General features: G+C 49.0%; 2 protein-coding genes across 3 annotated transcripts in view; one reads left to right on the top strand and one right to left on the bottom strand.

Moving 5' to 3' along the window:
- LOC146859581 (uncharacterized) overlaps positions 1-25,555 on the top strand; it is a 437,747-nt gene extending 412,192 nt beyond the window's left edge. Inside the window, exons 8-9 of one of the 2 annotated variants that reach the window (XR_014979314.1) lie at positions 13,672-13,762; positions 24,973-24,983. Coding sequence is in view for 1 of the 2 variants with exons in the window: in XM_085646505.1 (XP_085502631.1) it covers positions 13,672-13,725 (54 nt within the window). In the remaining variant the exon portion in view is untranslated. Of the gene's footprint in view, positions 1-13,671; positions 13,763-24,972 lie in introns of both variants that reach the window. The other variant, XM_085646505.1, reaches the window with a different exon arrangement.
- LOC146859580 (uncharacterized) overlaps positions 1,166-27,479 on the bottom strand; it is a 52,005-nt gene continuing 25,691 nt past the window's right edge. The window contains exon 3 of the mRNA XM_085646510.1: positions 1,166-4,462. Within this exon, the coding sequence (XP_085502636.1) occupies positions 3,591-4,462 (872 nt within the window). The 3' untranslated portion in view covers positions 1,166-3,590. The remainder of the gene's footprint in view (positions 4,463-27,479) is intronic.

Here is a 27,479-nt window from a genome sequence, read left to right as displayed (position 1 = left end):
CTGCATTCCAGGTGGTCTGCTTGTGGGTCAGTTGCTGGTAGTGTTCTGTCACCTCCGTGACGCTGGTCTTGTTTTCCTGTGGTCTGAACCCCGTCTTCTTCTCCCTCTACTCCTTGGCCTTCCCCGACCCCGTTGTTCCTTGCTGGTGGTCTGTGGGGGTTGTGGGGTTCGCGTTGGCCTCTGCGCTGGGTCAGGGTGCATCCATGTTGCTACGTGCTTTGGCATGTTTCTGGTGTGTTGTATCTGCGGTTTTTATGGTGCATTTTCCCGCCCGACGCATGGGATTTGCAGGCCTGTGGCTGGGTTTCGCTACTTTTTGTACCGCGATTGGCCTCATCGCATGATTTTTTTTGCGTTCGCATTTTTGCGGCGTGGCGTTGAATTTTGTGCGCCCATTTGACGCGTTATCTGGTGAATATCGCTTGCTGCCGGGGCGTTGTGAATACTTGGTTGACATGGCGTAATTTTCCTAAGATGGGCTGCGATGTTGAGAGTTGCGTTAAGTTACTCTTGCGGTAGTTATCACACGTTCTTGTGAATATACCCCTAAGTATTACACTATTCCTGATTCATACATTAAGTGGGGGCTGTTAGCGGTGGGTAGTGTGTAATTCAGGGGTGTTTCATGTGAAAACATTCAGCTCCTTCTGGGCATTTTGAATACGAGGAACTGAGATTTGATGTCTTTCCTTTCCATGATTGTCCAATGACAGATGACACTGAAGTCCCTTCAGACAATGTCTGCTTTGGTTTCTCACGTACAGTTTCCTAGAGCTGACCGAACCTATGGACACCTCGAACTTATAGGTACTTCACACACAGTAGTAGTAATGTCATTTCTATATCAGGGAATATGCCTGCTTTCTAATTTTAACACTTTCTGCTTTTGTCCTCGAAACCAAGCACTTCATCTTGTCCTCTGCCCTCTAGTTTACAGCAATTTGGGGTTTTTTACTTCATTTTTCTTTCTCCTAGGAGATGCAGTTCCAATCATGTAATTAACCATCAGGTATTGTCTTCCAATTGATTTTTGTAACCAATTTGGCTTTGTTTCTTTACTAACTTGCCTCCCAGTGCCTCAAACATACGCATCAGCTTAAAGTTAGAATACAGCAATATTGAAAATCTGGGAATCTCAAATGAAAACTCATGATAAAATGCATAGTTCACTATTCCAAGAAGCAAGTTTATTTTACAATACAGCTGTGATGAAGCATCGAACACATCTGTACCCAAATATTTTGAGCATTTAAATCCCAAAGGAAGGAACATGAGCCTAGAACCGGCTTCTCCAACGAGCAGCTCGTTGGCTACTGCCAGCTCTCCAGCTCCCTGGAAGCCCCTCTCCTGTGTACTGCTGAGCCCAGTAAATGTAGCTGAATTCATGTATTTATACCAACATTAAAATGTGTGTATTCAAGACAAAGGTCTGTGCATTTTCAGAACTCATAAGCAGATGTTTGGGGAAGAATCAGCGAAATAAATAAAATATTTGAATATCTATTTGAGCGGTAAATCATGCGGTGCTGGGGAGACTTACTGATAGGATTACCTTGGTGCCAGGGGCATTGCAGGTCTGGTATGTTTCACCCACGCAAAGCATTCCAAATCGACAATCCCTTTTCACTTCACCGGTGACAACCCTGCGCGATGCACTGAGGTGGACCCTGCTGGTAATCTTGCATCGGGTGGCCACTGTTGTAAACTTGTCTGCTGTAGGCACTATTACAGCATGACTCTCTTGGGATAATGTTCACTGTTTACAAGTAGCTCTCATTAGAAAAGGATGGAGAACCCTGTCCTACAGGACACACCAGGAACCAATGCAGGGTTTTCAGTAGGAGACACACGTTGGCTGCTTGTGCTGTGCTCATTGTGTCGTTCCTAAAAACTGATCAGTTCCATATTATTTGAGGTTGAGTGTCCGACAGGTGAGATGTATTGTTTTCTCTTTATCTAGTCACGTGTGAGACAAAGCACGTCTCCAGGCTCTTAGGAAGGACATCTTTCTTTGACCGCCCTGGTCTTCCTAGGGCTCTTACTGCCCCTCAACCCCTTCCTTCTACGGATTACTCTCTCCCCTTTTTCTATTTTTTGTCTTTTTCCTCTGTTTCTAATTTTTTCTCTATAGTTGGAATAGAATAATGATATAGACTGAATAATTTGTTTTAAATGTTGTTTTAGCATCCAATATAAAATATGTAAAAGAATAACTATTCTCTTCTTCTTTTCATGAGCATTCAAGTGTAAATTCCTCACCGACAAGACGTTACTGTATTCTTGTAGTTTCCACTGAATTTGCTTTTGCTTCGGTTTGTTTTTTCCATTTTCTGAATTGCTCTTTGTATAGCTTATTCCGATTGTGCCAATTCCTTTTTTTGGAGCTCTCTCATACAGGAAATATCCTTTATGCAGGTCGCCCTCTGACAGGGTCTAGTGTGTCTGTACCCAAACTGCTCTGAGTATGCCATTGGCATCTACCTCATCTCCTACATATCAATCTTGGCCTGTGCAGTCTTGCTGCTGTGCAATTAGAAATACAAACATCGTGTTATGTTCCGCCTTGAAATTCAGGTGGCCATGAAAATTTAAGGCCCTATATATATTTTGGAGGTCGGGCTGTCTTTCGCCAGGATGACGGAAATATTAGTCCGTCTCCCTGGCAGAGGTCCTCACAACCAAATTTAGAAACGTCTGTCGAGCCAACTGACATATCTGGCATTCACAGGAACCGTCATCAAGGGGGTTCCTATGAATGCATTGTAACTTTGATGTGTGGCTCGATCAACTATGATGGAACCGTACAGCAAAGTTACAAACTTTGTAAATTTTGAAGAAAAAAAAATGCCCAACCCAGGATTTTCCTTTTGGGGGAAAATATGGTCCCCTCACCATGGGAGTTATCTCCCATGGCGAGTTGGGTGCATTAGACAGTTTTCACTGCCCTGAAGGCCAGGATTTCCCGGGCAGTGAAAATTGACCGGATATGTCCACCGATCTAAATTAGGAGGGCGGACATAGAGGTCAGCCTCGAACAGCTCTTATTCCGTCAGGCTGTTGGAGGGTTGTACCCATGGTTGAGACAGTGTAGTCTCCATGTGGTTACACTAAAGGTTAGTCCACATTTAGATAGGGCGGGTGGACCATTACGTTGGAGGTCGGAATACTCTGCCGTCGTTGCCAACATATAAAATGCTGTACGAGGCTGCGACCTTGAGTCTTGGCCACCACAGCGCACCAGCAAACTGTATTAAACTTTAGGTGATTAAAAACTATTGTATCATAGGAAAGACCCGCAAGAGATGGCCTTTTCCTCTTGAGCTCCATATGCCATTGTACATGTCTTATGGTTGCGTCCAGAGGCTATTCCTGTGGTGTTAGTAACGTTGCACAGTGTAGCCCAAGACTAGTTGCAGTCAGTTTATCTAAGGCCCTTTGTTCTCGGTGTAAAAATGTTGATATATGTTATCTTTTCTATATAAGATGTTTTGGCTTTTTATTACAAATTGTTCTGTTTAAAGTTATGTGTATCCCTCTCTCTGCTTTCAATTTCAGTATTGTGTACTTTTTCCACTAAGGTGATGTTTTCTTTAAGGAGCAAACTCAATCTTTATACACTGTGGAGCTAATATTTTATGTTGCTTTTGTGTATGTAAGATCAGGTGTGAGTTTCGATTAAATGTCTTCTCACACTCCCTACATTGGTATGGTTTTTCAAGTGTGTGTGTTCGATGATGATGGATTAAGTGTGATTGTTGTCTGAATCTCTTCGCACATTCAGTGCATTGGTATGGTTTCTCACCTGTGTGTATTCGCTGATGTTGTTTTAATTGTGATTGTTGTCTGAATCTTTTCTCACATTCAGTACACGAGTATGGTTTTTCATCTGTGTGTTTTCGTTGATGCTGAATTAGTTGTGACAGTTGTTTGAAACTCATATCACAGTCCAAGCAAAAATATGGCTTCTCACCAGTATGTATTCGTTGGTGTACTAGCAATGACGAGGAGTTACTAAAACTCTTCCCACATACCAAACATGGATAGTGGTTTCCACCCAGGTGCATTTGTGGAATTGTGATTAGGTGTGGTTTATGACCAAAAACCTTCCCACACTCAGAACGTGCACTGGAGTACTCATAAACGGCAGGGTGCTTTTTATCACCAGCGTGCATTCGCTGATGTACGTGCAGTGATTGAAAATGTTTGAATTTCTTCCCACATTCAGAACATACATAATCTTTATGTATTTTAGGAGTTCGCTCTATTTTGGTCAATGTTGTTGATTTTCTGGCGTCTGTTTCCCATTCCTTGAATGGACTTTCTTGGTTTCCAGTTTGTAACTCGCCTTTGCTTGTTTTGTTCTGCTTCGTACAAAGGGGACCAGGATTTTCTGAGAACACATCACATGGTTCCAGTGCTTTAATATATTCTGCATATCTGTTCTGGTTGTTGTATCCATTACCTGTTGGATAGAGATTACAGTCACATTCATGTGAAAAATACATGTTGTATTACAAGATACTCTGAGTTATTCCTCTAATAAATTATTTAATAAACTACACAGGCAAGGTTAGCCTTTTACAAAAACAGAAATCTGATAGAAGTAACTGCACACAAAAATGTTAACAAGTAATATGTATAATTTATAAAAATGAAAGTATTAGAACAGACTGAAGTAAGAAAGCAAGTTTGAAGATCAGTACAAAACAAAGTTAGGAAGCCAATTTCAAATAGGTGAGAAATCTACGAGGAATGAGTGCACCCAAGAAACAGTATAAACAAGAAGGCAGGAGCAATAAGTAAACTCAGAGAGAATTGGAGCAGAGGTTGACATGAGCAGAAAGTTAAGAAGTGTGGCTGCAAATACAATACCTACAGAATGAATACAAAAACAGAAATTAATCCAAAGCCAGGGTAGGTAAAGGGTAGTGACTGGAGAAGTTTAGTTGAACAGATGACAGCTTGCAGAGTTTAGAATACTCTAATAAAAAAAAAGGTAGATATGGCCAACAAAAAAGGAAGAACAATACTCCGTGTGAGATATGTTTAGAGATGATACAGTAAGGGAATACCAACTTGTGTGTAGTTTATAACATTACAGAAAAATTAGTACAGTGTGAACACCAAAAGGAAGTGCTGCAGACCAATTCCAGATGATAGGCAGATGTTGTAGTCAGGATAGGACGGAAGGAAGGAAGAGCGACACAGAGCCCACAAGCAGTAAACGTGTGGGTCCAAGCCTAATGATTTGGGGTAAAGAACTCGGAAGGTGTCCACATTTGATGGCAGTTTGTTAACAAGAATACTTGTTTTGAGTAGACGACCAAGAGGTGACAGAAAGACCTTTATAAATGTCACATGGACATTCCAAAGCATGAGATAGTATTAGTTTACAAATTAGTGACACTGAAAAGAGACATTGGCAAAGCCAATAGGCATGCCTTATATGGCAATATTGTATGTATTCTACATTTAATACAAAATGAAACTGTTTGTGTGTTTCTAGGTTTCATGTGTAACCGTGTTTTCAGCGGCATTAGGTTTGGCGTGTAAGGGTACTGGCACTATTTTGGAAAGCATATCTTATTCCATACATACTCCATACATATAGAGAGGGGCTTCAGGCCGGCCTTCTTCCACTACTGATTTGAGACAAACTTAAACACATTTCAGTTCATCCCACGGTAGCATTTTACCCTCGCGTCTTTCTATCAGCTTATGTGGGTCCTGTTGCTTTTTGTGGAATACATGAGGAGCTATGTGAAAAGGGGGCTGACATCACAAATTTAATTCTTGGTCACTCTCACCAAGTGTGTAACAAAGCAATTTTTTGTTTTGGATTGCAGAAGGAATTTATTTTGTCATCGGTGGACTAGGAGACATGACTGTCCACACAACCAAAACATGTAAATGGCCGGTCCTTCCTTTACCCGGAGCGACATGAGTGGCAACTAAGCTAGGACTGGGAAAGATGCCGTTTTCTTATACAACTGATAGATATCCTCCATAGAACATACAATTGCCTAAAACCTGAGGCTGGACTATATAACCAATATATGTTCTTAGAGAAGACTACAACATAGATGGAAAACTTGCGGCACTCTCAAACCAACAGAGGTCCTCACAGAAGAGTACAATGGAGATGAAATGATGCAGTACCGTTATACTACGAACAGAGGTCCTCACAGAAGACTTCAATGGAGATGAAATGACGCAGTACCATTATACTACCAACAGAGGTCCTCACAGAAGACTTCAATGGAGATGAAATGACGCAGTACAGTTATACTACCAACAGAGGTCCTCACAGAAGACTTCAATGGAGATGAAATGACGCAGTACAGTTATACTACCAACAGAGGTCCTCACAGAAGACTTCAATGGAGATGAAATGACGCAGTACAGTTATACTACCAACAGAGGTCCTCACAGAAGAGTACAATGGAGATGAAATGACGCAGTACCGTTATACTACGAACAGAGGTCCTCACAGAAGACTTCAATGGAGATGAAATGACGCAGTACCATTATACTACCAACAGAGGTCCTCACAGAAGACTTCAATGGAGATGAAATGACGCAGTACAGTTATACTACCAACAGAGGTCCTCACAGAAGAGTGAATGGGAACACAGAGCTTAGGAGGTGTGGCTTAAATATGGAAATGTGCATGTACACTCTTGCTCCTCTAATGCGTCAACATTGCAACTTACAATAAATGTCTTCAGTGCTATGGAAATAGTTCATGACATCCTACTGCGCTTACTGTGGATTCAAGTTACTAAATCTTTTTATTCAGAGGGAACTTCTTTTTAGGTGAATGTATATGTGTTCAAGTGTGAAATGCAGTTGCTCAAAGGGAATGTATCCATTGGAACCAGTAGTTGGAACCAGATCGATATCAATGCTCTCTCCTCTTCTCTGGCCCTATCTGCTCCTGACCTGACTGCTCTGCCACTGGATGATCAGGCTGATGCCATCAATATGTGGCTTTTCTCCTCCTGCGATCAGGCCGCCCCGCTTAAGAAGGTCAAATCGGTCCGTCCCTATGACGCCCACAAATGGTTTACCAGCGACTTAAAAGCCCAAAAACTTGATCTTAGGCGCTCGGAACGTCAGTGGAGACGGAACTACTGCCCCACTCTCCGGCTTAAATATAAAACCCTTCTTAATGAGTATAAAAGAGCTATTTTAGTGGCCAAGACCAAATACTTTACTGAGAGAGTTGCTTCCTCCGCCAACAAATCTCGTGAAATTTTTTCACTTGTCCATAACCTTGCCTTTTCCGATCGTGCGTGCACTTCCCTTCTTCCATCTCAATCCCTATGCTCCTCACTTAATGACTATTTCATTGATAAGATCTCTAACATTAAGGCCAACATCCCTGCTGTATCTCAACTTGTACTCTCTGCTTCTCTTCCTCCACCCCCTTCTTCTCTTAACCACTTCCAACTCATTTCCCCTCAGCTTTTTCTGGACCTGCTTGTTAAGGTTAAATCTGGCTCTCCCGCGGATTGCGCTCCCGGACGCATCCTCAGAGTACTCTACACCAGCTGCCCTGACCCACCTCTTGCTCTTCTCAATGCTTCTCTTACTTTGGGTTCTGTCCCTTCTTCATTCAAATCTGCTATTGTTCTCCCTATTCTTAAAAAACCTAGTCTGGATCCTTCTCTTTTATCTAACTTTAGGCCTATCTCTTTGCTTCCCTATCTTGGGAAGATCCTTGAAAGCCACGTCACATCCTGCTTGTCACCTATCTCGAGGAGAACCATCTTTTGGCCACCCATCAGGCGGGTTTCCGCCCTGGCCACTCCACTGAGGGAGTGGTGCTTGCGGTCATGGATGAACTTAAGGGGAAAGCTGATCTGAATCTCCCCCAAGCTCTGGTCCTCCTCGACTTGTCCGCTGCGTTTGACACGGTCGATCATACCATTCTTCTCGACCGTGTCAGCACAGCGGGCATTCAGGGCATTGCCCTTTCTTGGATCGCGTCCTTCCTTCAAGGCAGGACGCAAGCAGTTCACCTTTCCGGTTTCTCTGCTCTCCCTCGTTCGGTTTCCTGTGGGGTTCCGCAGGGCTCTTCCCTCTCTCCTCTTCTTTTCAATCTCTATATTCGTCCCCTTGTCTTCTCTCTTCTCGAGCTGGGGGTCTCTGTATATAATTACGCCGATGACCTCCAGCTCGTCTTTGATCTCTCTTCTCCTCTTGTTTCCCTCCCCAAGCTCTGTTCCACTCTAGTTTTCATCTCTCAGTGGATGAGCTCCAATCATCTGAAGCTTAATCCAGATAAAACGGAGCTTGTCCTCACGGGTGGTCCCTCCAATCCCTGGTCCCTTGCTCATTGGCCCCTCTCTTTTGGTCCCCCCCCGTTTCCGGTTTCTTCTGTCCGGACCTTGGGCATTAAGATTAGCCATGACCTGTCCATGCATTCACAAATCAGTTCCGTTGTCTCTTCGTGCTTCTTTTCCCTTCGTCTTATTCGTAAGATTTCTCGTTTTTTTTCTGTTGATGCCCTCAAAACCATAGTCATCGCTCTTGTCATCTCTCGCCTTGACTATGGAAATGGCCTGTACGTTGGCATCCCCGCCTATGAAACTCGTCGACTTCAGGCCATTCAAAACCAGGCGGCCCGTCTTATCTTTCGCCTACCCAAATTTTCTCACATAACACCCACTCTTAAGTCTCTTCATTGGCTCCCTGTTTATTTTAGATCCTTCTTCAAACTTGCCTGTTTGGCCTTTCGGGCTCATCATCATTCTGCCCCTCATTTCATCAATTCCCTCATCACTTCCCACGCTCCCAGACGAACTCTCCGGTCCTCATCACTTTCTTTGCTTCACGTCCCCCGCTTTCGCAAAACTCGCACTGGGGGCACCCGCTTCTCGGTCTTGGCCCCCCGGTTTTGGAATAGTCTTCCTCTCTCTATTCGTTCCATTCCCATCTACACCCACTTCCGTAAGGCCCTCAAAACTTTCCTGTTTTCTCAGGCTTTTCCTAGCTAGTCCTTTTGGGTTTCTTTGTGAGCTTGGATGAGTCCTCAGCGCCAGGAAGCCGCTTGGCCACAGTGCGCTTAATCAAATTCCCCTTTTCATTTCATTTCATTTCATTTCATTTCCATTGGCTCAAGTGGGATGGTCCATTCACCTATATTTTGTGCTGTAGAGAGGAAGCCTTATTTGAGTGACATCTGAACAGACCAATAGTGAAACAGTGTTGGCTGAGATCCTCTATATACACATATATATTTTTGGAAAAACATGAGGATGGCAACACACCTAAAGCTGTCTTTAGGCCTGACCTAAAAAGAAGGTGCCCAAACCAGGAATACACCATATCAGAGCAGGGAAGGTGGTAATTATAGGCTTAACCAAGATATCAATGATGTCTGGTTTGCCAAACAAGTAAAAAAAGCTTTTAAACACTATGCAACATAGCAGTATATACCCACAGGAATATAGTATTAAGTGATGGTCAGAAAATTAGAAATATGAAGAGTGTTTCTGTTCAGTGACCAACATTAAAAAAAGATTGACACACAGGAACAATTTCCATCCATAACCCTTAAACAATCCTTGAAGCAACGAGAGACATTTCAATGTATGTAACGTGCTCTATAAAGGAGTATTTTTTATAACCTGATAATTTTCATAATCTCATTAGTATTCTCACTGAGATGAGATGAAAGCTGGGAAAAGAATCAAGCAAGAAAGGTTTTCCTAGGAGGTGGAGTACATTATGACCAGGAAATAAATAGAAATTAAGCAGAGAACAGAGACAGATGAGATTAACAAAATGAAACAGTGAATGAAGGAAAGGATCAGAGAGTGCGGCAGGAGGATTAACCTTCCTCGTGGGGAACTACTTTAGACTACAGAACTGGAGAAAAACAGAGGAGAAAGACTACTCAAGAGAAGTCACTCGGGACCGATACTGTATAATAACATGGTTTCAGATTCTGCCTTATCAAAAGTGTCCTTTTTTGTCTTGCAGGGAGTATTTCGCAAAGGATCTGTGTAACAGATGGAGCAGGGAAGTCAGTAGCCCATGAGACCAGGAGCTGCACTGGTGCTCTGAACTAAAGCAGCCTCCAAATAAATATCTGGTGTAGTTCGATGCCGCAGAGGCCATAAGGCAATGAGTGGACTTTAGCTCGGACAACGCAGCCTAGGTCAGGTCTCAGAACAGAAACAAGGAAGGGATATGGGAAGTGCACCTGGAGGTATAATTACAATACACACAATACTTAGATAATACGACAGGTAAGTAGCACAAAAATACAGTGGGCTCCAGGGGGGAGACCAACCGGTATACTAAAATAGTTTAATGCGACCAACACCGAATACGAGAATGGACCCAGGAGACTTAGAAGTGTTGGGGACCCAAATACCCACCCATGGTAAGTACCCAGGGACCCCACGGAGGCCGTGTGCAGAGTGAATATACAAATGCGTGCTCAAGATAAGTCAATGTGGAAGTCGTGGTTGCAGTTTTTAGGACAAAAGACCCTTCCCTGACCACTTGGAAGACACCCCGTGGAAGGTGGAGGCTTCTAAAGTCACTCCACCCGTGGATACCCAGGAAACCAGGTTACCTACCCAGGGGACAGGGGTACATAATAGGAACCGCCGTAGACCTCAATGGAGGACTTCAAGCAAGATGCTTCTGGCAAAGAGGCTGGAAAAGTCTGGTGGAATACAAGGGTGGATTCAAGAAGAGGAGTACCTGAAAGCAGAGGGGACAGAGTCTATGTCATTCAGGAGTGACCAGGAGGCACGGAAGTCGAATGCCCACCAATGTCAGCTGTTACAGGAGAATTGAGGGTGCCCTTGTGTATGCAGCTGCATGGACCAGGTGATGCTGTGGATGACCAGGATCTGTATATGAGCTGTCCCACGTCAGATGTCAATATCCAGGGGGGTCGGTGTTCGGCGGGAGCACCAACAAGTCTTGGCAGCAGCAACACATGGAAGAAGACGAAAATGTACAGTGTCGGGACCAGCAACGTCCAAGGGACTTACCGCGATCATGCAAGACAGAGTAGGGTCGAGCAAGCAGGGGAGCCCACTGGAGTCCAAAAAGACCATCAGACGGACCCATAGGCCGGAGGCACAGGAGTCGCAGAGGACCTCGAGCAACTCACCAAGGATGCAAGCCCCCGATGCAGAGGATGTGGTGAGGACGGTAATCTTGGGAGCAGGAGTTGCTGGAGGCTGGAGCTACTTGGAGCCTGAAGATCTCTGGAGGAGAGAGTCACCAAGCCTTGGCAACGGCAAGTCGAAGCGGTGCACAGGGGTTTGGTCCCAGCGGTTCCGACGAGGGATGCCGACTTCAGATTTGCTGGGAAGACAGCTCAGGCCTCAAGGGAGTTGAAGAACCACCACCTGGGTTGCTGAACTTCTCGGAGCCCGGAATCAGCGGACCACTGCCTGCAGATGCAGGGGAGTGACTCTTTCACTCCAATGGAGATTCCTTCAGATGTCTTTGATGCCCACAGGCCTGGAGAGGTTCCTGGGTGAAGCACAGGCACGGATGTTGCAGACAACCGGCGGAACAGAAAGAGCAGGAGCAGCAGGAGCCTTTTCGGTGCAGTCTTGGTTCCCAACGAAGTCCAAAGTGCCCAGACGGTCGAAGTGACGTGGATCTTGATCTGAATAGTGTCCCACAAAGAATCTGATGAGCCAACCTCAGGTAAGCCCTTAAGTACCTTGGGGAGATGTTCTGTAGTTCCTACAAATATATATAAGATCTGCACGTTTAGACAACATAAACTAAGTGATTTGTGTCCAGGCTGATTCCTGCCACCCTCAAGGATATGTTAGTCTGTAGACCAGCTAGCTCACAGTGCCACTATAGGCCCCTCTTAACATGGCACGAATAGTTTCTGGCAACTATCGAACTTGACAACCCTGACCCCTCAGAAATCGTGAAAACATTGTCCTACTTTTCGCTCAGTCAATCGTGCTCACTTATTCACAGAGATATACAGAATAAACAGGGGATGTATTTCAATAAACATATAAAATACGTGTGCTGCAACCACCATGAGACAGAAGCAGATACATACAATTACAAGCACCCACAGAGTAAATAAAAGGTAGAATTCTGCCACGGTGCTAAAACAGTGAATATATGCAGGCATATGGATACATGGCAGTGTTTAAGAATCCTCATACATATTAAATGAGGTACTTTTAAAAAAAACCCACAGAACATTTATTCGTCACTTAACTAAGTCAGCACCAGAGCCATTATGTAGAGCAAGGTAAGACAAATGTAGGTAAAAGGTCATGCAGCTAGGCGTATATTGGGGGGACATTGGGGCTCATTACAGAGGATCGGGACAATTCAGGGGTTCCCTCCCACAGGAGGGGCTGGACAAAGGTGAGGCTACTCTCATGTTCTTTGTCTAGTGTCGCACCAGTGAGGGAGTCATGAGCTCCCTTAATTGGTTCCTACTGGAGTATGCAAGGAGGGCACCAAATGTGCCCTTCAAAGCAGTCTGGTGGCTCTGGCAAATGCCCTCACCCTTGCCCGATGCACTATATCCTGTTTGGGAGGGGTTCCCAGGCAGGCCTGTTGTCACAGTTTTGAAGGGTTCCTCATGGGTGGAATAATACATGCTGCATCACACGGTGATCCCTGGTGTACCTACGCCCAAGGTACCTTAGTACCATATACTAGGGACTTGCACGGGTACTCCAGCAGCCCATTCGGAATGTACCAAAGTACTCACCATAGCCAATTTAGGGAGGAAGAACAGTGACGGGGGTCCTGATTAGCAGGATCCCAGTCAGAATAGTCAGAAAAACAGAATGACACCCGCAAAAAGTGGGGGTAACCATGAAAGCAGATCCTACTTTCCTACACACAGTATAAGAGACGTTGCAGTGTACGGTCATCTTAGAGATCGTATGTGAGTGACCATCCATTTCAGTGGTTTTGCAGCAGATTTTGTTTTAGCTTCTAATTGCTCAAATGAGTGTAATTTCTGATATTAATCTCTTTCCATGCACTTCTTTGCTTGATATTACTCGTGAGAATGTGTCACTCAAAGAATCACACATTTGGCAGTTGAATGTCACTCTTATGTGCACTGAAGCCATGCAAATGTCACACACAGGCAATCCAAAACCCTGGCAGCTGTGCTTGAAAACAAAAATGAAGGGCTGCAGCAGTTAATCTGTTTCCTCCTGAGAACACTGAGCTCTCTGAGGCAGAAGGGTGAGTATTTTATGTTAATGCCACTTCTGCTGCACCGTTAATGGAAAAACAAATGCAAATCTTGCCCCATAGCAGGAGTGACTGAAACAAACAGACTTGAGACAGCAGGCAGGAATACCAGTTATTAACAATTGTGCAGCACTACCCCATTCCAAACCAGAACCAGTGCCAAAGCAAGATGGAAGACTGTATGGGACTAAACAAGAGAAAGAACTATACGCTTTAGGACCAAACAAAACCCAGCCCCATGGGATGAGGAAAAATAAAATATAAGTTATAACCTTTAATGGCCAACATGTCTTCCCACGTGGCAATCAAGCTTATGACACAGTGCACCTTTGGGGAAATGAGCACCTCCCTGAAAAAGGCCACTTCATGCTCCAATCCGAATGTGAGACTACAGCTCCTTACTTTAGCACCAATGACCAATTTTCATCTGTATCTGTTTAGGTTCTGCGTCCCAGACTTAACCCTGCAGGCTCTCCAATCCACCTACAAAAGTGAGTAATGTCCTCCAGGAGAGAAGACAACGTTCCCTTAGGTAAGTCTTCCAGTGAGTCCACTCAGCAGGTGTCATTTTATCATGTGCTCCTGCCTGCAACCATGGCCTCTGAGTTACCAATCAATCAGAACATTTGTAGAGCGACTACAACCTGCTGCTGATGAGGGCCTTGGTGACCGTTCTTGTTTCGGTGGGGATCCACCTGTAGATCTTGCGGAGCATGCGGAGGGTGTTGAAGCAGGAGGACGAGACGGCGTTGACCTGCTTTGTCATGGAGAGGGTAGAGTCGAGGATGAACCCTAGGTTGCGTGCGTGGTCGGTGGGTGTTGGAGCTGTTCCCAGTGCGGTCGGCCACCAGGAGTCGCCCCAGGCCGAGGGGGTGGATCCGAGGATGAGGACTTTCATCTTGTCCGAGTTTAGCTTCAGTCGGCTGTTCTCCATCCACTCGGCGACGGCTTTCATTCCTTCGTGGAGGTTGGTTTTGGCGGTGTGGGGGTCCTTGGTGAGGGAGAGGATCAGCTGGATGTCGTCGGCGTAGGAGATGATGTTGAGGTCATGCAGTCGGGCGACGTGGGCGAGCGGTGCCATGTAGATGTTGAACAGTGTTGGGCTGCAGATGATCTCGGTGGCTTCGGAGCGGAAAAGGGGTGGCGGACGCTCTGAGTTCTGCCGGAGAGGAAGGAGGTGGTCCAGTCCAAGGCCTTCTCTTGGATCCCAGCGTCGTGGAGGCGTGTGCGTAGGGTGCGGTGGCAGACCGTGTCGAAGGTGGCTGACAGCTCCAGGAGGATGAGGGCCGTGGTTTCACCGTTGTCAAGCTGGGCCCTGATGTCATCCGTGGCGGCAATGAGCCAAGTTTCAGTACTGTGGTTGCTTCGGAACCCGGACTGGGACGGGTCCAGGATGTTGTTCTCCTCGAGGTTGCGGGTCAGTTGTCTGTTGACGGTCTTTTGGATTACCTTTTGTGAGAAAGTGGCTCTGTATATACTGTTCCCTAATAGGTACAGGGTGTACAGAGTCCACAGTCCCCCAGAGATTGATAGAGGTCAAAGTTAGGTATGACCTTACTCTCAAAAGTGGTAGCTTGGTCGAGCAGTAAGGCAGTACCAGAGGACAGTGTAAAGCATTTATTGTACACACTCAGTCAGCAAATGGTTTCACACACTCAATAACTGAACTCTAGGCCAATGGTTTATATATATAAAATATATGCTTGTTTTATTTTTAGAACCACAAAGGGAGTAAAAATATACTTTCTCAGAATGAGAGGTTGAATAAAAATACTTTTGTCTTAAGCAATAAATTTGTGTAAACAGTCACAGTTGGTTGCAATAAACAATCCTATTTCCTAAACATAACAATGCATTGAGCTCAATGGTAAATTCAGGTTATATGTAATAAATTACTTTTCAGATTACTTTTGGAATTCCAGGTCTGGCTCCTAGAACCAGCCTGGGGTCAGTATTCAGAATCAAGTGATGAAAGTCGACTTAATAACTGTAATGATTTTTAAATAATATTTAGCTATTTCAAAAGTTAGCACTTAGAAAATATTTCACAGAAAACATTCAATGGATCTCTATGGCAAGAAATTCAAGTTGCAGGTAGAGTACTTTATCGTTACTTTAGTAATCCAGGACTGGGTGCCTAGACCCAGGACTGGGGTCCTTATCAAAAGCAGGTAAGTAATTTCGTTTGCAGAAATGGTACGATTTTTAAAGAATATTTCAAATTTTCAAAAGTAGACACTTAGAAGAAATTTCACAGAAAAGCAGACAATGGTTTCCTATGGGAGAAAAATGAGTTAGAGGTAAGTATAGTTGTGAACACTTTTCAGAGTCAGGGCTGGGCACCAAGATCCAGCACTGGGAGCTCACCTAGGAGCAGGTGAGTAAATTCGTTTTTGTCACTTGGCTGATTTTTGGTGAATTTTTGCAGTTTTGAAAAGTTCATACTTAGAAGATTTTTGAAGAAAAAGCCAGTCAATGTTACCCTATGAGGAAAATGAAGTTAGCGGTTTAAGGGTAAGTACTCGACTGGCAGAGTTGAAATTCCGGGCATGGACTCAGGGGTCCCCCAGTGTCAGGTGGGTACAGTTGGTTCACCCTCAGCGGTTTCAGGACGGCCGGGTGCAGAGAGAGTTAGGCTCAATGTTATCCTATGAGGGATAGGGGGGCCTTGGTTGGTGGCTGCTGTCTGGCAAGCCACGCGGCTGTGGGAGCTGGGCTCCTGGTCACTTACTCAGGGCAAGTGGGGAAGTAGGTTAGTGTAGAGAGGGCACTGCCAGGGCCACTCGGGCGGCTGGGTGCAGGGTGCTTTTGAGCCTTCGGGCGCTCAATGGAAATCAATGGGAATGTTCCGGTTTGGAAAAGGGCTGCAGGCTCGGGGACGAGGAGGTTTCAGGTGCCACCACCACTTCGAGAGGTAAGTTGGGTAGTTGTAGGTTAGGTGGGTACCCCGGGATTGGGCACAGGGGGCCGCAGGGCGCCGGGTGCAGGGGTGCCTTTTGACGTCGGGAATCTTACCCTCTGGTTGATCGCGGCTGGGGTGGCACTTGGTTCTGAGGCTGCAGGCTTCTTCCGGGATGTCGAGGGGGGTCCTTGGGTGCCGGACTCTGGGTCACAGTCGCCGTGGGGTCGTCCTCGGGGTCTTTGTCCACTCCGGCACTGGCCAGGCTTGGCTGGTGCAGAGTGTGTTGGGTCCGCGGTCCCGGGCTGGTGCCAGGGATAGCAAATAGGTTTCTTGAGTAGAGCCTCTACTCGTGGGAGTCCCAGGGGCTTAGAGCTAAAGGGTAGCCAGGTCCTCCGGGGTTGGTGAGGTTGCTGGCCACGAGGGATGCCGCGCTGGTGCAGGTTCGAGAGTCGACAGGCCGGTAGGGCTGGGGCCAAAGCAGTTGGTGTCTCCGTCTCTTTTTAGCAGCTGCAGGGCAGGTCTTTGTTCTTCTTGCTCTTCTTGTCGTTTTCTATCTGGAATCTAAGGAAGGAAGGTTCAGGGTGCCCCTAAATACTAGATTTGGGGGCGTTACAGGTAGGTGAAGGCCAGGGACCAATGGGTCCTTGTCCTGGGGTGGGTACACCCCCTATCCTGCCTCTCTCCTGTGGGAGGGGGGCAGTAGCCTAATCCTGATAGGGTAGGGCCTCCCATCTTCAAGATGGCGAGAGCCCGGAGATGTGCTTCACCTCGCCTCCCCCACCTGAGGGGTGGGATGGGCAGGCTGGCACATCCCCTGTCCTTGTATGGGGTTTCCGGCCAAGCTTCCCGCCAGAGTGGGGGGTTGCAGTGGCCTGGGGAAACTCCAAATGGCGGCATGCCTTTGAAGCTTCCCTTGGCTCATCCTGGGGGAGGAGATTTCTCACCTCACCCAGGATGTGCATTGTTGCAGGCCCGGGAGAGCAGGGCTCTCCCACCCAGGGGTCCAGCAACGTGTCTGCTGTGTGGCAGCCTGGGCAGCCTCAGAGCAGACGTGGATTGTAAGTTAGCTGTAAGGGGGCATCTCTAAGATGCCCTCTGGGGTGCTTCGTACATTAAATCCCACACTGGCATCAGTGTGGGTTCAATGTGCTGAGAAGTTTGATACCAAACTTCCCAGGCTTCAGTGGTGCCAATATGGTGCTGTGGAGCTCGTGTTTGACAAGCTCTCAGCACCATGTACTCTTAAATGACAGCACTGCACTTACAGTGCCCAGGAATGGACCCGGGTACTGTAGGGGCACAGGGCTCCTGCTCCTGTGCCCACACCATAGGCGTAATGCACCCAGCTAGAGGGGTGGCTGACATATGCCTTGACAGTGTAGGTGATGGGCATGGTACACAGTGATGTGTGCCATGTCGACTCTTTGTTTTCTCCTGCACCCAGACACTCAGCCTGCAAGGGCAGTGTGTGTGTGTAAGGGTACAGGGCCTCTGAGGGTGGCACAATGAGTGCTGCAGCCCTTAGAGGCCTTCCCTGGCCACAAGGCCCTGGGTACCTAGGGTACCATTTACTAGGGGCTGACATGTGGCTAGGGTTTGCCAATTGGGAGTTTGTGTGGTTTAAGGAAGGAACATAGGCCCTGGGCACCTGATTGGCAGGAGCCCAGGGTACACTCAATCGAAGTACATTCAGCAATTTAGCAAAAAGTGGGGGCATACCATGCAAGAAAGATGGCACTTTCTCACACCTTTGTCGGGAACGGGAGCAGGGAGATGGGCCGGAAGTTCTTGAGGTCTGCCTTGGGTTTCTTGAGTAAGGCATTGATTGCGGCGTGCTTCCAGCTCTTCGGGAAGGTTGCTGTCTCGAAGGAGATGATGGCTTTCCGGAAAAGGGGTGCGATGGTGGTGCTGGCTTTGTTGAAGATGTGGTGTGGGCATGGGTCTGACGGAGATCCAGAGAGGATGGTGTTCATGATTTTGATGGTGTCGTCGTCGTTTGTTGATCCAGGAGAGCAGGGGGTCGATGCGGATGGTAGCCGTGGGGGCGGAGGTCTCAGTGGTTGTCGGGGCGGTCGTGGCGTTGAAACTGTCGTGGATGTCTGCGATCTTGCGATGGAAGAAGGTGGCAAGAGCGTTGCACAGGTCTTGCGAAGGTGGGATGTCGGTGTTGGAGCTGGGGTTCGAGAGTTCCTTCACGATGTTTAAGAGCTCTTTGCGGTTGTGTGCGTTGTTGTCTAGGCAGTCTTTGAAGGAGGCCCATTTGTCAGATCTGATGAGGTGATGGTGTTTGCGGGTGGCGTTCTTGCGGGCTGCGTAGCTGTCCGGTGTCTGTTCACGGTGCCATTACTTCTCTAGTTTTTGGCAGGGTTTCTAGGAGCCCTGGAGGTCTTCAGTGAACCAGCTGGCTCTCTTGCTGGTGTGACTGTAGGAGGTTTTCTTGATCGGGCGAGGGTGTTGGCGCAGTCATCGATCCACTGTCTGAGGTTGCGGGTGGCGGTGTCGGGGTCTGTGGGTTGGCGGGCGGGCTCCGGGCGAGGGTGGTGGTTAGCTGGTCTCCGGTGACTTTGCTCCAGGAGCGGCGGGGGGGGTCTGTTGTGTACGGTGGTTCGTGGTGGGTTTCCGGAAGGTGAAATGGATGCAGCGATGGTCGTCCAGTGGAGTTCAGTGGTGTGGTTGAAGGAGACGTGGGAGCTTGCGGAGAAGATGGAGTCCAGCATGTGGCCGGCGCAGTGGGTGGGTGTTGTGATTAGGTTGTCCATCAGGGTGGTGGAGTTGGTGTTGTTGTTGTTCTCGAGGTGGAAGTTCAGGTCCCTCGAGGAGGATGTAGTCTGTGGAGGCGAGGGCGTGTGTACTGACGAAGTTGGCGATGGATTCGCTAAACTGTGGCCGGGGTCTGGAGGGGTCTGTAGACGAGGGTTACTCTGAGGGTGGTGTTTGGGTCGGTGTGGATCTGGAAGTGCAGGTGTTCGGCGGTGCTGAGGGTGTCGTCGGTGTTGGTCGAGACTCTGAGAGTGTTCCTGTGGACGATGGGGATTCCTCCTACTTCGTTGGCGCGGTCCCTGCGGGTGATCTTGTAGCTGTCTGGGATGGCTATGGTGATGTCGGGTGCAGAGGAGGGGTTCAGCCAGGTCTCCGTCAGGAAGGCGACGTCTGGGGAGGTTGAGTCGAGTAGGTCCCAGAGTTCAACTGTGTGTTTGTGGGCGGAGCGGGTGTTGAGAAGAATGCATCTGAGGTAGTTGGGTTCTTTCCCGGTGGGTGGGTTGGCGGGTTGGATGCTGGTGGAGCTGCAGTTCTGGCAGGAGAAGGGTCCTTGGGTGCGCTTCGGGGCGGCCAGGAAGCAGGTGTGTGGGCGTCCTGTGTTGTGAGCGTGGAAGTTGCTGGCATCGTAGAGGAGACGGGCGTCGTGGCGTTCGCAGGGGCCAGGGGTTCTGGCGCTGGGCACGGTCCAGGCACGGACGTACTTGCCATAGGCGCGCCTTTGGTGCGCCAGCGGCGTGCGGCCGCGCATCGGCCACAAAAATTAGGGGAGGTGGGAGGGATGAGCAGCTGGGAGGTGGGATCGGACGAATGGGAGAGCGGTGGGCGGGGCCACAGCGGCGGGAAACGGGGGTGAAGAACGGCGAGGGGTACAGAAGGCAAAGAAAGGTCAAACAGGCAAAAGGGCACAGTAATGGCACGAGGGGAGGAGGAAAAACAAAATAAGACAGTAAGACAATAAACCAAATGCAGAAACCACGAGCAAGAGCAAACCATCGGCCTACCACTGGCCACCACAGATGAGGCGCAGGTGGTAGCCTGCGGGTGGAGGAGGGCCTCGGATTCCGTTAGCGGAAGCTGGGCTTAGGACACAGGCGCACAGGTGGTGCTGTGCGGCGTGGGGAGCGACCTGCCTAAAAGGGTCAAGGGTCCCGATAACCATAGCTTCAGCAGGTGTACAAGTTAATATACTGTGTACTTGCTGTACCAGAGACCAAATACTTCCCTTTCTTTGACTACTGTGTTGGCGTAATCACCAAGCCACAAACAGAGAAGCCTCTGTTTTTCACGCTGGTTCACTTGACCCCAATGGCAAGGTCCTCAGGTACAGGACTGCTGACCCTCCTGGTTCAGCCATTCTAATGTGGACCCTAGTGACATCCTGCAAATACCAAATGTCCATCTCTTAACGTTCTCGTACACGCCCTTTAATACTATTCATACATTAACTGGACCTTCTGGGCTGATGGTGGTCTCGTCTGCTGCTACCTTCTTCGCTGTGTGTCATACACTGTCAGATGATGTCCCCCTAACCTACACTAAGGTGTGTAGCTTTGTGACTCGTCTTGGCTACAGCAGCCTAGAGGCCTTGTCAAGACAACACTCTGGACCTTCCAGGCCCTAATCTAGTCTCCTAAACTGTTAGCATCAAAATATATGCCCACAGTTGCTTACCCTACAGATTTCGCTAACAGGTTACCACTTTTTAACAATGCCTACCACCTGACGAGGCGCGTGCAGCTGCGATGCCTACCACCTGCCGAGACGCATGCAACTGCAATGCCTACCAACTGCCGTGGCAAGTGCAGCTGCAAAGCCTACCACCTGCCGAAGAGCATGCAGCCGCGATGCCTACCACCTGCCCAGAAGCGGGCAGCTGTGATGCCTACCAACTGCTGAGGCGCATGCAGCTGCGATGCCTACCACCTGCTGAGGCGCATACAGCTGCGATGCTAGCAACTGCTGAGGCGCGTGCAGTTGCGATGACTACCACCTGCTGAGGCGTGCGCAGCTGCGATGTCTAGCACCTGCTGAGGCTACATGCAGCTGCGATGCCTACCACCTGCCGAGGCGCATGCAGCTGCGATGCCTACCACCTGCTGAGGCGCATGCCGTTGCGATGCCTACCACCTGCTGAGGCGCGTGCAGTTGCGATGCCTACCACCTGCTGAGGCGCGTGCAGCTGCGATGTCTAGCACCTGCTGAGGCTGCATGCAGCTGCGATGCCTACCACCTGCAGAGGTGCTTGCAGCTGCGATGCCTACCACCTGCAGAGGTGCTTGCAGCTGCGATGCCTACCACCTGCTAAGGCGCATGCAGCTGCGATGCCTACCACCTGCTAAGGCGCATGCAGCTGCAATGTCTAGCACCTGCTGAGGCGCATGTAGCTGTAATGCCTACCACCTGCTGAGGCGCATGGAGCTGCGATGTCTACTAACTGCAGAGGACCATGCAGCTGAGATGCCTAGCACCTCCCGAGAAGCGTGTAACTGCGATGCCTACCACCTGCCAAGGCGCATGCAATTGCCATACCTACCACCTGCCAAGGCGCATGCAGTTGCCATGCCTACCACCTGCCGAGGTGCGTGCAGCTGCAATGCCAACCAGCTGCAGAGGCGCGTGCAGCTGCGATGCCTACCACCTGCCAAGGCACATGCAGCTGCGATGCCTACCAACTGCTGAGGCGCGTGCAGCTACGATGTCTACTACCTGCCGAGGCGCGTGCAGCTGCGATGTCTACCACCTGCCGAGGCACGTGCAGCTGCGATGCCTACCAGCTGCCGGGGCAAGTGCAGCTGCAATTCCTACCACCTGCCGAGGCACGTGCAGCTGCGATTCCTACCACCTGCCGAGGCGCATTCAGCTGCGATGCCTACCACCTGCCGAGGCGCATACAGCTGCAATGCCTACCACCTGCCAAGAAGTGTGCAGCTGCCATGTCTACCACCTGCCAAGAAGCGTGCAGCTGTGATGCCTAGCAACTGCTGAGGCGCGTGCAGCTGCGATGCCTACCAACTGCTGAGGCGTGTACAGCTGCGACGCCTACCACCTGCCGAGACGCGTGGAGCTACGATGTCTACCACTTGCCGAGGTGCGAGCAGCTGCGATGCCTACCCCCTGCCGTGAAGCGTGCAGCTGCGATGCCTACCACCTGCCAAGAAGAATGCAGCTGCGATGCCTACCAACTGCAGAAGCACTAACAGCTGGGATGCCTACCACCTGCTGAGGCGAGTGCAGCTATGATGCCTATCACCTGCCGATGCGTGTGCTGCTGCGATGCCTACCACCTGACGAGGCAGTGCAGCTGCGATGCCTACCAGCTGCCAGGACAAGTGCAGCTGTGATACCCAACATCTGCCGAGGACCATGCAGCTGCGATGCCTACCATCTGCAGAGAAGCGTGTAGCTGCGATGCCTACCACCTGGTGAGGCGCATGCAGCTGCGATGCCTACCACCTGCTATGGAGCGTGCAGCTGCAATGCCTACCACCTGCCAAGGCGCGTGCAGCTGCGATGCCTACCACCTGACGAGGCGCGTGCAGCTGCGATGCCTACCATCTGCCGCATAAGTGCAACTGCAATGCCTACCACCTGCTGGACAAGTGCAGCTATGGAACACAACCTGGCTCAACTGGAAGCTCTGAGGGGCTGGCAGTAACAGATGTGGCTTCTGACCACTTACATCCATTCCAGTCCAAGCCTGTGGCGATGATGGCGTTTCTGGGCTCAGATAAGCTCTGGCCTCAACGTGTTGTCTGTATTCTTGCCAAACTCCACCTGCCACCGTTGTATGTGGGCACTGAAATTCATAAAGCATGGGCTCTGCAATGTGGGGGAGACACGCTGGTCATCTGACAAGAGTGCTGCACTGCATCATTTTATAATGAGGATCAGACACCGATTATTTCCTCGTAACATCAGTTTCCAAATCCTGGCAGAGCCAAGTGTGTAAACTGAATGTCTGAAGCCTACCAGACATCGCAGCCGTCCAGTTGCTACAGACATCTTGGGGACATTCAGCAAGCTGACCTAAGAATGCATTCTGCCTGTTGCTTTCCATTGGCTTTGTAATTCACATTTTCTGGCTTTATATTTACTGGCTTTATTAGTTTAAGGCTGTGCAGCATGTCTGTACCCCTCCCATGGAGTATACCCTATTTACCATCACTCCTTGAATTCTTCCATGAGTGCACGCTATCTGTAACCAGGCCTTTACATTTTGTTCTCGTCACATTTGTTGTGCATTCAAAGACAGAGGTCAAATGTCTTCCAGGGAGCTTAGTGTTTACTATTCTTTCTCTGACTTCAAAGTGAGATGATTTATCTGACAATCGGGGGGTTTGAAAGGGAAGGCTTTTTTGTAGCACACAACAAAATGTAAATGTGTGCATCAATCAATCAGGCGTTTGTTAAGCGCGACTACTCACCCGTAAGGGTCTCAAGGCGCTAGGGGTGGGGGGGGGGGGGTGCAGGTTTCAGTCTATCAAGAAGGGGGTCTGTCGAAGAGCCAGGTCTTGCTGTTTCTTGCGAAGATGGGGAGTGACGTTGTCTGTCTGAGGTGGAGCGGAAGGGCGTTCCAGGCTCTGGCCGCGAGGAAGGAGACGGAGCGACCTCCCGATCTGGTCTTTCTGGTGCGGGGCACCACGGCGTAGGAGAGCTGGGCTGATCGTAGGGTCCTTTGGGGTGCGTGGGATGTGAGTCGGATGTTCAGGTATGCTGGTCGTGGAGGGCCTTGTGTGCGTGGGTGAGCATCTAGAAGGTGACTCTAGTCTCGATGGGGAGCCAGTAGAGTGTGCGCAGGTTCTGGGAGATGTGGCAGTGTTTTAGCAGGCTGAGGACCAGTCTTGCGGCGGCGTTCTGGATGTTCTGTAGCTTGTGGGTGAGGTTTTTGTTTATTCCGGCATAGAGTGTGTTGCCGTAGTCGAGTCTGCTGGTGACCAGGGCATGAGTGACGGTCTTTCTGTGTTCGAGGGGGATCCATTTGAAGGTCTTATGTAGGAGGCAAGGGGTGTGGAAGCAGGAGGATGAGACAAAGTTGATCTGGCGTTCAATTTTGAGCTCGGAGTCCAGGATGATTCTCAGGTTGCGTGCGTGGTCCGTGGGGGTTGGCGGGTTTCCGAGGACGGGGGGCCACCAGGTGTCATTCCAGGCGTCGGGGTTTGGGCCCATGATGAGTACTTCTCTTTTGTTTGTGTTTAGTTGTAGGGAGCTGTTTTTCATCCATTTGGCGACGGCTTCCATGCCTTCTCGAAAGTTGTGTCTGGCGGTGTTGGGTCCGTTGGATAGGGAGAGGATGAGTTGGGTGTCGTCTGCGTATGAAACAATGTTGAGTCCGTAGGTTCTGACGGTGGGGACGAGTGGGGCCATGTAGACATTGAAGAGCGTCGGCATGAGGGAGGAACCCTGGAGGACTCCGCAGGTGGTAGGTGTAGGGTCGGAGAGGAAAGGGGGGAGTCTGACCCGCTGCGTTCTGTAGGAGAGGAAGGAGCGGATCCAGTGGAGAGTCTTGTCCTGGATTCCTGCGTCGTTGGGTCTGCGTATTAGGGTGCGGTGAGAGACTGTGTTGAACGCAGCTGAGAGGTAGAGGAGGATGAGGGCTAATGTTTTTCCTTTGTCCAGTAGGGTGCGGATGTTGTCTGTTGCAGTGAGGGCGGTTTCCGTACTGTGTTTTTTTCTGAAGCCGGATGGGAGGAGTCAAGGATGTTGTGCTCTTCGATGAATGTGGCGAGTTGGCTGTTGATGGCTTTCTCGATGACTTTCGCTGGGAACGGGAGCAGGGAGATGGGTGATCGGTAAAGATGTAGAAGACTGTTTCATGAAGAACAGAAGTTTCTTTTCCACATAAAGAGAACTGAAGGGTGCTGAGAATGTCTTATATATTATGTTATGGTTGTTATTGGTTATTTTGGTCAAATGTTTTGTTGCTATCACACTGGAATATTGGTTATTGTACTTTTATACTTAGCTGCTGTGATTTCCAGGAAAAGAAAGTTAAGCATAATTTTTGTCTCTGTGCCCTTTGAGAATTGACACTTTCCTTCACACAAGCTAGTAAATGTTTTATTATCTCTCCTTACTGCTAGTGCGAGTGGAATAAGGCATGAAGCAGATGAAGGAGACTATGAGCAGAGAATGGAGCGTGGAAGGATGCTTCAGCTATCGACGCCAGAGCTCCTGTAGTGAAGCACAGAAGCCATAACAGACAACGAGCAGCCAGCACCTCTGGCGACAAAAGCACCGCTGGCCGGCTCCCCGCAGCCATCAGGAAGCATGGCCAGCAGCGCATAACACTTGTTTCTAGAACCAATGGACGTAGAGGAGTGCTGTAATACATTGCTGGTGTTTGGTTGTTGAGTCTGGAATACACCATCTGGTGTTTGGTTGTTTATTCTGGGATAAATCCCATGCTGTTTGGTAGCGGATTCTGAAATATTCTGCGTGGTATTTGTCAAAAAATTCTGTAATACACCGCATGGGGCATGATCATTCCTTCTGTAATACATGGATGGTGTTTAGTTGTTGATTGTCAAACATACTGCTTAGTGAGTCTAATGACTAATCCGCCATATGGCGTTTGGTCGCTCATTCTGTAATACACTGAATGGTATTTGGTAGTTAATTCCGAAACACACCACAGAGTGGTTGTATAATGATTTTGTAATAAACCGCATAGCGTTAGATCATTCAGTCTGTAATACATGGATGGTGCTCAGTCATTGATTCTGTAATACACCGAAAGGCATTCGGCCAGTGGTTATGCAGCACACACCTGGCATCAATGACGTAAATATCAGTTATGACACCTTTAAAAAGTGTTTGTGGGGCAATATTCTTCAGATCGTGTCTTATGTAGTAATTTAATGCTCTGAACCCACCTAGACAGATGAGCCACCCTAAAGGGGCAGGTGCCTAGAATGAAATGAACGGAACTGCAGAGGAGCTACAGGCTTCCCAGTTGCTGGGTTGGTGTCACATCTGGATTCTTCTGAATTCCAAATATATAATCCCAATCGTCTTCCGCACTTCAAACTACTGACGTATTTGAGACAGGGAAGTGGAGTTTATAGAATGTCGCCAGCTGTAGAGAAACACTAATACGACCAGTGGCGGTGCGTCCATTAGGGCGCTGGGGCGTTGCCCCACAAGCCGCCCGCGCCCGCAAAGCCGCAAAGTAAACAAACATGCATGTCAGTCAGTCAGAATGACGCCGGAGGGCAGAGTCTGAAGGGGGTGGGCAGTCCGGCGTCATGCTGACTGACTGACATGCATTCTCAGGCAGCCAGGGGGTGGCGCGGAGCACACAGCAGCACAAGTGTGCATGCTGGGTGAAGGTCGGAGAATTTTTCCGACCAGCCCAGTCATGCGCACTAGTGTACTGTCTGGCTGGCGGCTGCGCATTAGGAGACCGAGGGTTGCTCAACACTGCAACCCTCGGTCTCCTAATGGGCGGCAGGGTGGCGAGGAACCCAGCTAAGCCAATCCTGGCGCTGCTGGAGCAGCGCCAGCATTGGCTTAGAGGGGCTGCCACTTCAGTGACTCTGAACGGCTGTTCCTGAAAACGCTGGGTGCCAACGCGGGACCACGGGGCCGGCACAGGAGCAGAGGTGGTCAGGTATGTTTTCTTAATTATATTCTCCCCCTAACACCCCCCCTCCCACCCACCCCCCGCGAGTATTGCGAGCTGCGACTGGGGCGCACAGTGTGCTAGTGGGGCACTGAGCAGCTAAACCAAGGCTCTTCTTTGAGGGACTTCCAAGGCCCATTGCTGCCCTGTGCCAATGCCCACTGACTTGACACGTATTGGAGGTTTGCCGTGGTCTACAGTGCGAACTAAGAACACAGTTGACACTTTAAGATTCTGATGGCTGGCTAAGTGTATCTTCTGCCTCCTACTCACCCGGTCGGTCAAATCTGATGTTTGATTTATGGGATCCAGATTTGCATAATTGGTGAATCTATAGTACTTATTGGTTGGCACAGTTCGCTTCTGAGGGGGCAGATAGGTACCTATGTAAACATCCACCCAGTAGACAACAATTGGCATGCTGCGGTGGCTGCACACAAAGAGAGGCCAGTGCATGAATGGTTATGGGGTCTGTATGTGTCTGTCAGAATCCACGTTTTGGTTTAAGCCTCATGGTTGCATCGCTAATAGTCCTTGACCCTCTGCCACCCACAGGGCAACCAACGCGGCACACAACTATTGAGGCTGCCCTGCAATCAGTCCTTCTTCTCCAGCTCCAGCCAGAGAACGGTGATTGGATGAATAGAGCTATCCTCATGGCCAGCATCATGCGCTGTGCCTCGTCCGGGTGTCTGCTGTTCTGAATGTGTCGCAGTGTCCGGGGCCATTTGTGACTCTCACATCTGCCTTCGACCTCACCTCACACCTTGGCCACGTTTTCCATTGGAATAATAGAAGCAAGGTCAAGATTCTGGAACTGACAAGTGTCCAGTCAAGCCACCATCCTTTTTGTAGCCTCCGACCTACCGATGCCTCCACCCACCTCTCTCCAACTTCACCCATCGGACTGTAACTTCTGCCTTAACTCTTAGCGCCTGAAGTACCCGAAAGGCAATGTCAAGCACT

Source organism: Triturus cristatus, chromosome 3_1 (assembly GCF_964204655.1).
Source record: "Triturus cristatus chromosome 3_1, aTriCri1.1, whole genome shotgun sequence".
Taxonomy (NCBI): domain Eukaryota; kingdom Metazoa; phylum Chordata; class Amphibia; order Caudata; family Salamandridae; genus Triturus; species Triturus cristatus.
The sequence above is the reverse complement of the archived record's forward strand: the minus strand, read 5'-3'. Positions and strand labels throughout refer to the sequence as shown.